The sequence below is a fragment of the Leptidea sinapis genome, chromosome 26 (genome assembly GCF_905404315.1).
Source record: "Leptidea sinapis chromosome 26, ilLepSina1.1, whole genome shotgun sequence".
NCBI classification, from domain to species: domain Eukaryota; kingdom Metazoa; phylum Arthropoda; class Insecta; order Lepidoptera; family Pieridae; genus Leptidea; species Leptidea sinapis.
The window spans coordinates 5,521,502-5,536,356 of NC_066290.1; the positions used below are offsets into that span (position 1 = coordinate 5,521,502).

General features: G+C 34.1%; 1 protein-coding gene across 1 annotated transcript in view; it reads left to right on the top strand.

Annotated features, from left to right (window-relative positions):
* Positions 1-14,855, top strand: part of LOC126972525 (RNA helicase aquarius) — a 115,112-nt gene that overhangs the window by 2,857 nt on the left and 97,400 nt on the right. Inside the window, exons 3-6 of the mRNA XM_050819344.1 lie at positions 1,391-1,547; positions 4,260-4,470; positions 6,284-6,476; positions 11,776-11,929. Coding sequence (XP_050675301.1) covers positions 1,391-1,547; positions 4,260-4,470; positions 6,284-6,476; positions 11,776-11,929 — 715 coding nt within the window. The remainder of the gene's footprint in view (positions 1-1,390; positions 1,548-4,259; positions 4,471-6,283; positions 6,477-11,775; positions 11,930-14,855) is intronic.

Sequence of the window (14,855 nt, forward strand, 5' to 3'; positions counted from 1 at the left end):
ACAACAACTGACCCATGATATTGAGTGATTCTTATTTTGTCATTTGGAACTCCGCTTCATGTTGTTAAAATTAAAGTTTTAATAAATATACCTTTTTATATTAGTATAATTCTTGCATAATACCTTTATTCTTTAACGGCCGTTTTCAATAACCTATTTATCCTTAGTTTAACCTACTACAGGTAGACCGTAGACAAATCTATCCTTTTCCGCTGACTTACATTACAATAACCCATTGACAGATAGCATTGGACCATAACTATATTGGACATAACTATAGATAGATAAGATCTTGTCATTAAACTGTGACAGCAATGTATTCGAAAGTTTGTTTAGTAACTAAGTCGCTTGTAACGCAATTTAATTAAATAAATAAATAATTGATAAAAAAAGTTAAACTAAATCCTTAGTCGTTCAATAACCTATCCAGATAGGTTATTGAAAACGACCTTAAGCGTTTGTGGATTGATGCGTCTACTCTACTATACGCAATAACTCTTGTTTTTTTTTTAATTGATATATATTCTTTAACATACTTGTGTATCATGAAATTTTAGTATTTTTGTTACATTATACAAAGAATGTAATTTAAATAATTTTTAGAATGATGTTGATTTAAAAGAGTGGCAATGAGTTTCTTGCCACTTCTTCTCATTAAAGCTCAACCTTTTCCGAAGATGTGGTAAATGTTAACTTCGTAAATGGTCACTTCTTTGAATAAATGAATAAAGTGATTTTGATTTGATTTATTAAAGCTAAGTTGCATTTTAATTGTATAGTAATAACATAATTAAAAAAACGAGTGTACATTAGACCACACAGCTGAAGTAAATAAAAAAATATATTTATAAAATTGTGAAATAAAATGAATGAAAATTACGAAATAATCAAAAAATCACCGTTCTCGTAACGCTAGTGTTCGTTCGTAACGCTCTCGTCTTGCATTTAGTCATGTCAAGAAATCACCATTCGCGTAACTCTAATAAACTCGCACCCGAATTACTTGTTTCGTAACACTTGCCCGATCACAAGTTTCGTAACGCTTTTTGGAAAGCGTTCACCAGCTCACTCCCCAAATCAAGCGTACGTAAAGAATTTATTTGTAATTAAAATTTATGAACGATGTGTTACTCGAACCTCGAAACGCGACCTCTCCAGTTTCGTCCGGGCGCTCTTACCAACAGAGCCAACCGTTCGAGTGACGCATGGTTCATAAATCTTGGTATGTCTTGTTCAACTCTCAGGTTGTGGCTCATCATCATATTGGTTACAGAAATTGTATTTTTATTATCCCAGAAGTGAGGGATACCACTTTAAAAAAAATTAATAGTACGTAAAGAAATTTTATTTGAAAAGTTATACCGTATTACTAATTCATATTTGCCCGCAGTTTTTCAGTACGTCGTATCATGATGCTGGAGTTCTCCCAGTACCTTGAGAATTATCTGTGGCCACACTATCAAACTGGAAAAGCGTCACATGCCCACATGATGTCTATCATCGTTATGATCAATGAGAAATTCAGGGAGCGAGTACCAGCTTGGCAGGTAATCCATATTCTAGATAGACTGTGACGGCTTATTGAGGTTGACAGTTGACCTCTATTTTGAGCAATGCACGCTGTGAAAACGTCGAAAAAAATTGAGTTTGATAGTTAACCTCCATTTTGAGCAATGCACGCTTACTAACACAAAGTGACATACAAATTGCAAGTGTAAGTAAATTAATATGTTAAAACCTTGGATCATTTATACGTGTAGATAGACATACATACATGTGAAAGCTGTGAAAACGTCGAAAAAAATTGAGGTTGACAGTTGACCTCTATTTTGAACAATGCACGCTTACTAACACAAAGTGACATCGCGAGTGTAAGACGTAGCTTGTCACGCACACTAAAGTATTAAACTTGGCCTGTTTTCATTGGTTGTCTTGCACTCAGATTTACATATAAGGCGCCCAATATGAGAAAAATATGGAGAGTAAAACCTACTCATCAAATGGGATAGTAAAGTTTTTCTCATTTAAATAAAAACAGACTTTGTCTGCTTACAAATAAGGCAACAATTAGCATTGTATTTTCCTGTTGGCCACCTAGCGTTACATTTGAATATTATTTTATTTTGCAATAAGAAGTGTTGTGGCTCATGTACCTTAGTTTCCTAAACTTTATAAGATGGCGTTGAACCACAGACACCTATTCTATTCTTCCTACTATGGCTCCTGTGGAAGGTATACCACAAGTTTGCCAATGTCACGTTAAGGTAGACCACCAAGCTTAGAGTATTCTTTTACTAATTTTAATGGTAGTGATCGGTGCTTAAGATTGAAACAAGTTTTATTTTCTTATACCTGATACAAATATACATGCTGTAAGGACATACACAAATATAATTACTTAAATTATTTAATATAAGTACTTAGTGCTATTTACAACTTAATCTTAATTATTTTAATATATTTACACAAAATAAATACAAAAGGAGTGAAAACTAGGGAGAGGAGACATTTAAAGGAAGTTGGGCGGGGAATTTCAGGAGGTATAAAATTGTACAAAGAAGGTTGCGTTAAAGGGCAATTGAAGAATAAATGATCCACGTTTCCCTCATCTAGACCACATTCACACAGGAAGTTGTCCCTAATTCTTTGTTTAGTCAAAAATACTGGGGTACAAGCATGATTAAAACGTAAATGGCAAATAGTTGAAATCACTGACTTGTTGGGAATTTTAAATTTGGAGAACTAAGGTTTCTGAGGAATTACGGGTTGTAGATCTCCATAAAATTTGCCTTTAGAGTTTTTGGAAACTTGCCATATGTTGGACCAACTCTCATGCATCTTGGGTTTCAGGATGGTGCGCAAGTCATGGGAGAATTTTTTTGAATATTGAGTTCAAATTAAAAACAATTAATATTACTAGATTAAACGTCATCTAGTGTCACTTTCATAAACTATTTCGTATTTCCAAATCGAACACTGAATCTATCGAGTAATACATAAACATAACGGTTTTCGATAGATGGCGCTGATCAAAAATTTTAATAATTAGGTACCATAAGAAAAATCACTATTAACTATGAAGTTTTTTTTTAAATATGTATTTATATCTATAATTTATTTAATTAATACGCTTTTATTAGCTTCTGCTGTATGTCTGTTTGTAACCGACTCCATTGGACTTGATTTTGTTTAGTACCTGTTCCAAGACAATCGTTCTTGAGGAGTAAACTGGAGTCGTGCGTCGGAGCTGGCACAAACCCTTTTTTTGTTTTATCATTGGTTTATTTTTTTCAACTTAAACATGGTGTTATAGCGATAATAGTATAGATGATATGCTAGATATTTTTTTATTTCTTTTTATGTACATCATACTATTATTTCTAGTGGACTCAAGAGACAAAATTATTTTTAAAAATTTAACATACCTCACAAAGTTAGAAAAATACTTACATCTATACATAGAAATAAAATTGGAGTGTCTTTTTGTAATATTGAAATAACCGTTTTTTACTACATATACATGTACAGTTTGTTCCGACAAATCTCTGAAATCGCTGGACCTATTTTGACGGTACATTTATTGGCAGGTAGCTGATATAATAATAATAAGCTACGTTTATTTTAGAAAAATAAAGTAATGTTGCAATGTCCAAGAAACGGGTTAACTCTAAAAAGAAATTATATGGCAAAACAACGTTTGCCGGGTCAGCTAGTATTATATAATATAAACCACACATTAACGTGTTAAACAATTTAATTTGCATACATGATACACAAATTGGAGAGTTAATGTTATTATGGAAATGTTACAATAGCTTTAATATTTATCTATAATACTTTGAACACTGTTTCTTCTCTATTATATTATGTTGTGTTGTGCACACAACTAAATGTCAACTGCTGGCTCAGTTGTACCTTAAAAAAACTAGTGGGAGTCTCCTTTGCACCGGATGCCGGCTAGATTATGGGTACCACAACGTTGCCTATTTCTGCCGTAAAGCAGTCATGTGTAAGCATTATTGTGTTGCGGACTGAAGGGCGCCCTAGCCAGTGAAATTATTGAGCAAATGAGACTTGACAACTTATGTCTCAAGGTGACGAGCGCAATTATAGTGCCGCTCGCTGGGTTTTTTGAATAATCCTGAGCGACACTGCATTGTAATGGGCAGGGCGTATCAATTACCAACAGCTGAACGTCCTGCTCATCTCGTCCCTTATTTCATAAAAAAATAGCTTAACCGAAATGTATTTCCTTTCAGGCCTTACTCAAAAAACCGGACCATTTTCCGGGCTTCTTTGAGCAAGTTCTACGAGCTAGCATAGCGGAAGACCACTTAAGCAACAACATGAAAGAACAAACTGCCCTACTGCTGTTCCTGAACCATTGTTTTGGCAGTATGGAGGTACAGTTGTGCAGAGATCAAGTCAAGAGGCTCGTCTCTCTCAGTATGTGGATCAGTTTACAAGAAGGTAATCAAAAAATATTAATTGCTTCTATCACGGTAGACCATACTTCTCGCAGTAAAACAGGACTGCACTGAACTGTACTAGGTATGATTCTATATTTTAGTATTTTCTTATATCTAACTCAGATTTCTGCCAAAATTTACAGTCGATGCGGGATTCAAATGCCGGCTGGCACATTTAACCCAATAGATGTACGTATAAAAGCTAACCATCCTATGAACCATCATTCGTAAATCTATCCATAATTTGTTCGAGTCCTTAGTCGAAGGCTCTGTCTATAAGATTAATTATAATTTGGATATATTCCTGGGAATATGTCCAAGATTGTGATTTCATTATTTGTTTCCTTGTTTTATTAGCGATAATTACGCAATCAATACTTCATTACAACTGTTTTAATATTTATTTTGATACCATTTCAAATTAGCGGATGTTTTCCGCGAACTTTGGTGGTATTCCACCAAATGCTATTATTATAGCAAATAGAGGATTAGCTGCTCATGAGAGCCAGAGAAAGGGGAATGCCCATTTTAGGCTATCAATGCCCAGAAATTTATTATTATTTAAAAAAAAATCGGACTTTTTTCTCTTTTATAAAAAAAATAATATATCAAAAAAGATTGCTACACTTTTACACATAAATTGAGTAACGCAACGATATTTTACAATACAATAAGACGACATATTTGAATGTTACATTAGAGAATTTTATATTATAGAGATGCCTAAAACAGTAATGCATAAAAAATTAAAATTTTGAATAATAGATAAATGCTTTTATAGTTTAAAAGAAGTCTTTAGCCAAAAATAATAGTATGTAAATGTTATTTTGAGAGGTACCTACAAACAAATGTTTATTTTATATTATATTATTGAATTACTTAAAGCTATGTAATGTGTATTAATGACGTGTATATATAAAAAAAAGACGTGTGGCACTCGGGGGGACTGCCGCGGTAAAGCTATTGCATAGCATTTTTTATCAACTTATGCAATTATAATTATTTATTTATTTTATTTACTTATGCAGTTTTTTTTGATAAAATTAATTTAAAAAAAAGCAAACGAGAAGTTAGTAAAATTTAACTTGCAAGATTCGATTACAGACAGACAACGGGACAGGTGAAATTAAATAAAAATGCTTGTAATAATAATAAAAATTAAAAAACGTGATAAAAAAAAATAAAGAAATTAAAAAAATCAAGACGTACCCCAGGCTCGAACCCGAGACCTTCTGCACAAAAAGACATAGAAATATCTATATAGATCTAGTAAGTGTTAGGTTATTTTCGTTACGGAATTTCTGGATTCGGTCTCCCCGATCAAGGCCCGCGATAGAAGCTATGCAATAGTTTAATATAAAAATTCCAATATTGACAATCAAATATTTGTATGCCGATATATTGGCGAATTATGCTGTACACCAATTAATTGTTAACAACTATGTTACCACGATTCATACAAATTAAATCATTTCAATTCATTACATTTACATATCAGTGCTGCCAATTACTAATTACGAAGCGATTTACTTGGTTTTAAACGATTTTGATCCTGTAATCTACCTATTTGTTACAATATGATATGGTATTATTGTTGCCATCACGCAAGTTTTAAATAACAGGATTATGTGAATAGCTTTTTGTCACAGCTGTCACAGTCTATCTAGACGTTATCTATGTAAAAAAATTGAATTTGATTGAAATTTTTACCTATACATCAGATTTATTAGTAACTCTGCGCCCATATTTAGGACCAATGAAAATGAAAAGACCGAAATAATGTAATTTAAAAATATTTTTACTGTAATCGACAGGAAGAAGAAACCAAGAGTTCAAAGCTGTACCAAAATGGCGGAAATATTGGCGAGCGATACAGAAGAAAGACAAACCAGAACTGATCGAGAAGTTGTCCTGGGAGAGACTGTTCCTACAGAGGCTGATGATTAAATTTATGAGGGTACTCGAGAACATTCCAGAAACTGGGGATATTAATCCTGAAACTGTCAGGTGTGTTATTTATTTATTTATTTGCCAACAGGTGTGCGTCTTAGTTATGACCTGGATTCACATTAATGAAGCAGTAATGTGTAAGCATTATTGTGTTTCCGGCTGTAGGGCGCCGTCGCTAGTGAAATTATTGGCAAGTAAGTCTTAAGTCTCAAGGTGACAAGCGTAAATGGATGTAATTCCAGAAAAACTTTCCAAACCACAATTAGTAAAATTGAGTTAAGATCACAAAACTGGTCACGTGATTCATATTAACGTACTGACAAAACGTGGCAGCCCTACTGTCACTCTTTAAATGGCATTATGACTTAGCTGTCCAACCCACGTGTATGGAACACACTAATATTTATTAAACCTTAAACTCGAATTCCTTAAAATGTGATGTTAGTGGCTTGGAACGTTTTTCAGGAACTACATCCAATTGTAGTGCTGCTCAGAATTTTTGAATTTTTCATCAATCCTGAGCGGCACTGCATTGTTGGCAAGGCGTATAAATAACCATCAGCTGAACGTCCTGTTCGCCTCGTCTCTCAATGTCATAAAAGAAACATATAGATGAAGACCCAATTACAGGCAAACACAGCTTGAGTTTAAAACAATATCGCTCGATAAATACGATTAAATATTAATAAAAATATGGAAGAAATTATTTCGAAAATTTTGAATATACATTTCTTTTAAATTTAGCTAATGAATCACAAAAGATATCTATACTAGTGGCGTGACAGAGAGTGCTGTTGTGTCCGCGACACATCCTGGACGGCTAACCGTTTTGAACCAAATTGGTCCTGGTATTCATTACATAAATTACCCGATAAAGATATATTATTTATATATATTAGTTTTTTTTAAAGGGTTAAATCGCGCTTTATTATGAATGATTGTTAATATTAATTATCGCCAAAATCTTAGATCATTTATAAGTCTAGGCAGACTGTGATAGCTGTAAAAACGTCATAAAAATTGAGGGTGACAGTTAACCTCTATTTTAAGCAATGCACCAACACTAACACAAAATGACATACAAATCGCGAGTGTAACGTAGCTTGTCACGCACACCCAAAGTAATAAACCTGGCCTGTTTTCCTCGGTTGTCTTGCAGCAAGAGGCACTATCTAAACACATAAATTATCTGAGGCCAAAATAAACATATAATGTAAAATTATACACTTTGCAATGGTTACAAGTTCAGAGTTTGTTTCAGGAATAAAGGATAAAAATAAGATTAACTATAATTATTTTTTAAATACTTTTTTAAGAACCATATTGCGTTAGCCCTCGAGCATAGGGTTGACTTGATACATTTATATTTATACGCCATTTGTTTCCGAAGCGGTAGTAGTATCTAGTAGTTATTAGAAATGACATCAAAAATAATTCTAAAGGAATCAATTTTGAGAAAATAAATGCCTTTATGCCTTTTTAAATTGTTGGATACCCAGTCAATAGGTTTTATTTTAAAATGCTTTTAGTACAAAAGACAAAATAAATTATTGTCTAGACAGATTAGGGAAACTATATGAAATCAACCTTATAACTAATAAAGGTTGCGAACACATACGGTGCATCAGGGTAATTAAAGGATTAAAGTAAGTAAGTATAAGATTCGGTAAGCCTAAAAAACTTTAATAACTTGTAAAGATAGCCAACCCCACCTCTCCCTCACTTCAGCCAGCAGTCTGCGTTTATCGATGGTTAAATGTGGTGTGTCGCACTCAACAAACATAGCTTTAGATTATCCGGAGTTTACTCAATGCACCGATAGATGGCGCTACACTAAAGTAGTGCGTTTTAGAACACGCTATGTGTGTTTGTCGAAGTTAGTCCACCACATGCGTAAACCACTGCTTAAGTTGTAATGGGCGTAAGGTGATCACTTACCATCAAGTTTATTTTTGACGAGTTAAAACTGCTTAACATTGATTTGTTAGGTAGAACTCTAATAACGATATAAAATAAAGTAGATATTGGATTGAAGTTGAAACTTGGAGACGTACTAGGCAGAATACAATACCAATTACTAGGCCGGTCTTTTAAGTACTAACACTAATTACTTATCTTATAAATAATTTGTTAGATAAATAAATTAGTGGTGTTTTTATTATTTACGAACACATCAGAAATAAAAATATTCAGTTCTTAGCAAATATAAGTAGAGTTTTTTTTATCCCACACTAGCTGACCCGACAGACGTTGTTCAGTATATAATAAATAAAATTATGTTTTTATATGAATTTGTCAATAATATATCATAACATCAAAAATTACTTCGTAAAATATGCACCCTGCTGTCGTAATGAAATTGTTTTACAGCAGAACTCTCAAACCGTGCGTCAATAAATTCTCTCATAGAAATTATGTATGGACACATCAAAGGAAAAACAAATTTGTTGTTTTTATTTAATTTAGCAGCATTTTCCTATTTATTCACATTTTAAACCTTCTCTGGACTTCCACAAATAAATGAAGAGCTAAATTTGCCATTTTAAATCAGCCGTTCTCGAGTTTTAGCGAGACTAACGAACAGCAATTCATTTTTATATATTATATAGATTTAAAAGAACTAAGAAGAGCTGAGCCAAAAATATAACATAAATTACATAATTATAGCTGTGACAAAATACTAGTTGTTACTAAATACTTCTATCACTTGTCCAGTAACCAGTTCCTTCAAATAACAGTCGGATACTCTTATCTCGCTTGTCACTGTGATTTATGATATCTTGTCACAGTGACAACCGGTGATGTTTTATAATACCTGTGACCAATGACGTTCTATACATGATACACATATATAGAGAATTAATATAAGCTTCGACAACCATATACATTTCTGCGTTTACTACAGTTGTTTAAGATATTATCAGCCAATAGGCAGCAATGTAAACATTTATTCTGCGTATGTTGAATTTGGAACCCAATTTGGACAGTGACATCAGTGGAGTAGCAGTTAGGTATTTTTTAAACTCTGAAGAAAAAGAGGGTTGTATAAGTTTTACGTTTGTCAGTCTGTCCCTATTTTCTGATCAAGATCTGTCATGCGGAGGTTTTATATGTTTTTAATCAAAATTCACATTCATAAAGGCGAAAGTTTTTATGTTTAACTATTGCTTTGTTAGTATATTTGTTACTCATTAACACTTTAAATGGATTTGGATCTAAAACTTTAATGAGAGAAACAAACACTCAATTATGTATTTTGATTTACATAAAATAATTCTGGAAACTGGCTTGTTTATATTAAAATATTAAGTGGCCTGGAATAAATTTAATTTGTTAATAGCTATTCTTTTAGACTTCGAAATTTTTTCCAAGGTACCTTTTTTCGCATATTATGTAGTGTAAGCAAGCGGCCATCAACATATCTTTGTATGACAGTTTTTGTCAAATTATAAATGTGGCTAAATTGGACTTATGTGTGTGCGTCGATTTGAATTAATATATTGACATTCGAAAGAGATTTCAATTCTTTTAATGTTAAAAAAGTTTTAGCATACTTTTTGAGTATGAATTTTTAAACGCTTGATTCGAGCAAATGAAACTTAACTTATTTGGTTTGTTAAGTTCTCATCACTTCACATCACTTAGCTAACAACTGGTGCCAATTCTCTTTCATAACTCGTGTATGGGAAAGCTGAAAAAGATAAGCTTTTACAGATTTGCGGTCTAAATAAGTATCTATGATTGTATCGGATCTATAATTGTTATATATATAAGGAGTCTACTGTGTATTAGTCAATGGATTGTGGTTTACTATTCTGAAAGTCAAATGAATTTTATACAAATAGATTCTTATAAGCACTTGCTTGTTTCTACCGTCATTAATTTGGTAACTGATTCGTAAATAAATTAGAACTATCATTACGGGGAAGCGTGCCAAGAAGAGGATAATACTTTGTACATTCTCCGCGCCACTGGGCCCCACGGGCGAAGTGTCTCGACACCAAACGGCACATAGATATAAGGCTCGCTGAGACCGACATATTTGTCTTCGGCAGTCGCAGCCCCAACTGACGTAACTTGGATATGAGAGTGAGCCTGAGTGTCGACACAAGTCGTATCCCACACCAGCGCCCTTCCCCGTGCCCTAGCCACCAGGGTTATTCCATCAGAACGCTTGCCATATATATGTAATATTTTTTTTTATATAAACCCCCTTATTCATAATAGTCTGCTAACTTAAAGCATTGCTAATTCTCACTCTGTCTTCTTCTATTGACCTTAGTCAGAATGAGAAAAAACACTCCTAAGCGGCTGTTTAAAGTTAGCGGACCATTATGAATAAGGGGGATAATATTTAAAACAATATTATAATAGATTGTGATACAAAGGTGTCATTAATAATCCCTGAACAATGATCGTACGCGTATACAGCCTATTTGATTATTGACAAAGTGTTAATTTGTAAATTGCTAACTTGAAACTTGTAATAAAATATAATAAACAACCATTTAAAATAATTTTGGGAATTCAATGCTAAAATGGGCTATTTTCTTCTTATTAAATGTAGTCGACATAATAATACTAATACTATATATAATATACATGTATAAAAACTCCTTGCAAGTAAACATTAATATATGACATTTAAATCTAAAACTAAACTGCAGATTATGGTCGAACTGCCTATGTAAAAGACTTATTTTTGGAATCATAATCACAGCCTCTGAAAGCACGCCATGTTTTACAACTGTATTGACAATAATATATTCAATATACATCTTTATTTATATATTTCTTGTGTGCGTGTGTATGTCATTGAACTCCTCCTAGACGGCTGGACCAACTTTGATGAAATTTTTTGTGTGAGTTCAAGGGGATTCGAGGATGGTTTAGATTCACAATTGAACTACCTCCTAAACGGCTGGACCGATTTTGATGATATTTTTGTGGGTTCAAGTGAATTTGAGATTGGTGTGTGTCTTCAGGTGGATTCGAGAATGGTTTAGATTCACAATTAAACTACCCCCTAAACGGCTGGACCGATTTTGATCATTTTTTTGTTTCTATCAGTGAATTTTAGATTGGTTTAGATTAACTCCTGCTCATGTGTAAGTTAGTGAACTCCTCCTAACGGCTGGACCGATTTTTCATATTTAAGACGTGTGTACAGGACAACGTCTGTTGGGTCCACTAGTTTATTATAATTATAAATTACTCTAGCTAATTTTACTCTGACTAATCGCACGGCCTACGTGTCTACGAGCGATATATAGTCAAGCGTGACAGGTCAATGTCATTTAATACTCACAAAATACTTCAAAAAATATTAGTCACCTGTGATTTTTTACATTATCAGGTATTGCGAGCGGTTTCTCGAGCTAATGATCGATCTGGAAGCCCTGCTGCCGACGCGGCGGTTCTTCAACACGGTGATGGATGACTGTCATCTGGTGGTCAGGTGTCAACTGGCTCCGCTGGCGAGGCGGTCCGAGGGACAGCTCTTCTCACAGGTGAGTGATTAAGTATTGCTTTATAGTACAAATGATAGTCTCACACTCAGTGCCAGATTTTGGCGAGACAACACGTCCTGAGGATGCCTCGTGTAGAGGCGAAACACGTGTCGAATTGTTTTAAAAACAAATATTGGTGGAATTAACACTAAAAAAAACTTAAATAATTTGTATAATTATGGATTTCCGCAAAGTAACGCCTAATTCAATATTTTTTTTATTGCTTTATAGCTTTGAAATTAAAAATTATCCCAATTTCAATAGATTAGATAATTTAAGAATTAAATAATACAGCTGGAAGGACCAATTTGACTATGTACGAGCTTTTGCTACAAATCGATAGTGAAATGAAAGTTGTTGTTAAGGAATTCCATATATGTATTATATAAATTAAAAAGATGTTGTTGTTAAGCTAGTCAAATTACTGGGCAAATGAGACTTAACAACTTATGTCTCAAGGTGACGAGCGCAGTTGTAGTTCCGCTCGGAATTATTGAGGTTTTTCAAGAATCCTGAGCGGCACTGCATTGTAATGGACAGGGCGTATCAATTACCATCAGCTCAACGTCCTGCTCGTCTCGTCCCTTATTTTCATAACAAAAAAAAATGTTATTGAGCACGCGCGGTAATTGTTCGTCCAGAAATCGTACTGATGTTAATACGGTGCGTGTGGCTCGAAGTGTTGAGTGAAGAAGGTGTATGGCACCGTACATTAATAATTTTTAAATAAACCCAAAATTAAACATCCGGTGAGAACACTATTTGTCGATTAAGGCAAAAGCCATCCATTTTTGAGCAAATACAAAATATATACTTTGAAGTAATAAATGGCGCTGAACTATTAATTAATAGTTTTTTATGATTAAAACTGATGAAACGTGAAGGACGTTCACTTCATTCATTCATCGCAACTGCGCCCGTCACCTCGATACAAAAACTAACAGTTATACCTTTATCGGTTATACAAAATATAATATTACATAAAAACCTATAGATTCCTAAAACTTAGTTAACTTAGTTATATAAATATGAGAAAGCTCGCTAAAAACGGTTAACTATGCCGAAGGGTTAACAAATTTAAATAATAAAGTAACACAAAGAAAACGAAAGCAATTTAAAGAGTTGAGAGCTTTTTATAATACCTAGGTATATATGTATAGAGCAGTCTTTACCTTAACTTATTTTTAAAACATTGCAGAGAGAGCTTAAATATATCTAGATAATTAGCAAATGCATTGAAATTACGCATGGCACGACTAAGATAGGAATTGAGAGCATAATTCGTATTACAGTGACTGGTTTGAAATGTAGGCTTAGAACATGAGAAGATACGGTTATTAGGAGCGCCGAAATATACAGCAAGCGCCATTTTACTTTTTACCAAGGGCATAGCTCCCGCCGTATCAATTATACGGAACCCCGATGTGCGTAAACAAAAATTAATAAACACTTGCTGTTTGCCGAAAAAAAGGCAAGGAAAGTGTATGTTTAATTTCAATTATTTATAAATATTTTGGAAAAAGTGACAGAAAGATAATTTTCATGAATAAATATTTCTTTTAATTTTAGGTTAACATTTTCTTTTTACTTTTGTAAGAAATCTTTACCCTTCATAAGGGCCGTACATCACATTTTTATACGGAGCCCTGCCAAGGCACGCTACGCCACTGCTGGTTACTTACGGCCGTTCCCAGTATTCAGTCTATCTCCGGTTGTGGCTTACTTGAGATAAACATCATAATTATCGTTGACTTTTCTGTCCCAATAAACTTATCGACCGTAAATCATCTAATCCGTACACGTTGTCTGTCAATGGGAGGACGTATAGCTTACCAGCGATAGAAGTTTGTATGGAAATTGCAATTCACGCATCCCAAAATAAGGCGATAAGAATTACTGATAGTAGAAGGTAGTAATTTATCTCTATCTGTATATTGGGAACGGCCGTTAGAGGACGTAAGGTAAAGGACCAACTGACAAGGTCAAAATTAACTTACAACTCTCTGACTCTCTCGATGACATAAGAAAGAATAACCTACTTACTTTGCCTAATTAGGTATGGGTGTAATCTTTACGTTTGTTCTGTTGAATTTTTTATGCCCTTTCATGTTTGAGAGGATTTTTACTCCGATCAAAAAACGAAGAAAGGAAAATATGTTCTTCATGTGACTAAAAACGGCACGCGTGTCGGGGTGAACGGTTGAAAACCAATTGCTTATCTACCTCGAGGAGTCACGCGTCGTATTTAAAGAGCAGAGTGACACACATCTGTCCACTGTACGACATCATTCGAGAATAATTCTTAGAGGTATAAAAATAGACGGACCATTTGTTGAAGTGAATACTCAGTGAGATATATCTAGTACTACAACTGTGAGAGAGTGTTATTGGTATCAGTTATTTTACTCGTTACTGTGTATCATCATCATCAGCCGCAAGACGTCCACTGCTGGACAAAGGCCTACCCCAAAGATTTCCACAACGATCGGTTCTGCGCTGCCCTCATCCAACATAATCCGGCGATCTTGACCAGATCGTCGGTCCATCTTGTGGGGGGCCTACCAACACTGCGTCTTCCGGTGCAAATAACAAATTTATTTATTGGTACTTGCTTATATAATTTATACGTCTAGATAGAGCTTGTAGCTGCTAGACAACCGATGAAAACTGGCCAGGATTATTACTTTAGTGTGCGTGACAAGCTACGTCTTACACTCACAATTTGTATGTCACTTGTTTTAGTGTGCGTGCATTGCTTAAAATAGAGACTAATTATCAATCTCAATTTTATCTTTTTTTGATAATTGCACAGTACAACAAAGCTGTAGAATGAGTTTACTTGTTGCGATGTTTTCGGAACGATACGACATGGGAGATTGGCCGGCAACGCTCCTGTGATTCCTCTGGTGTTGCCAGAGAATGTAGG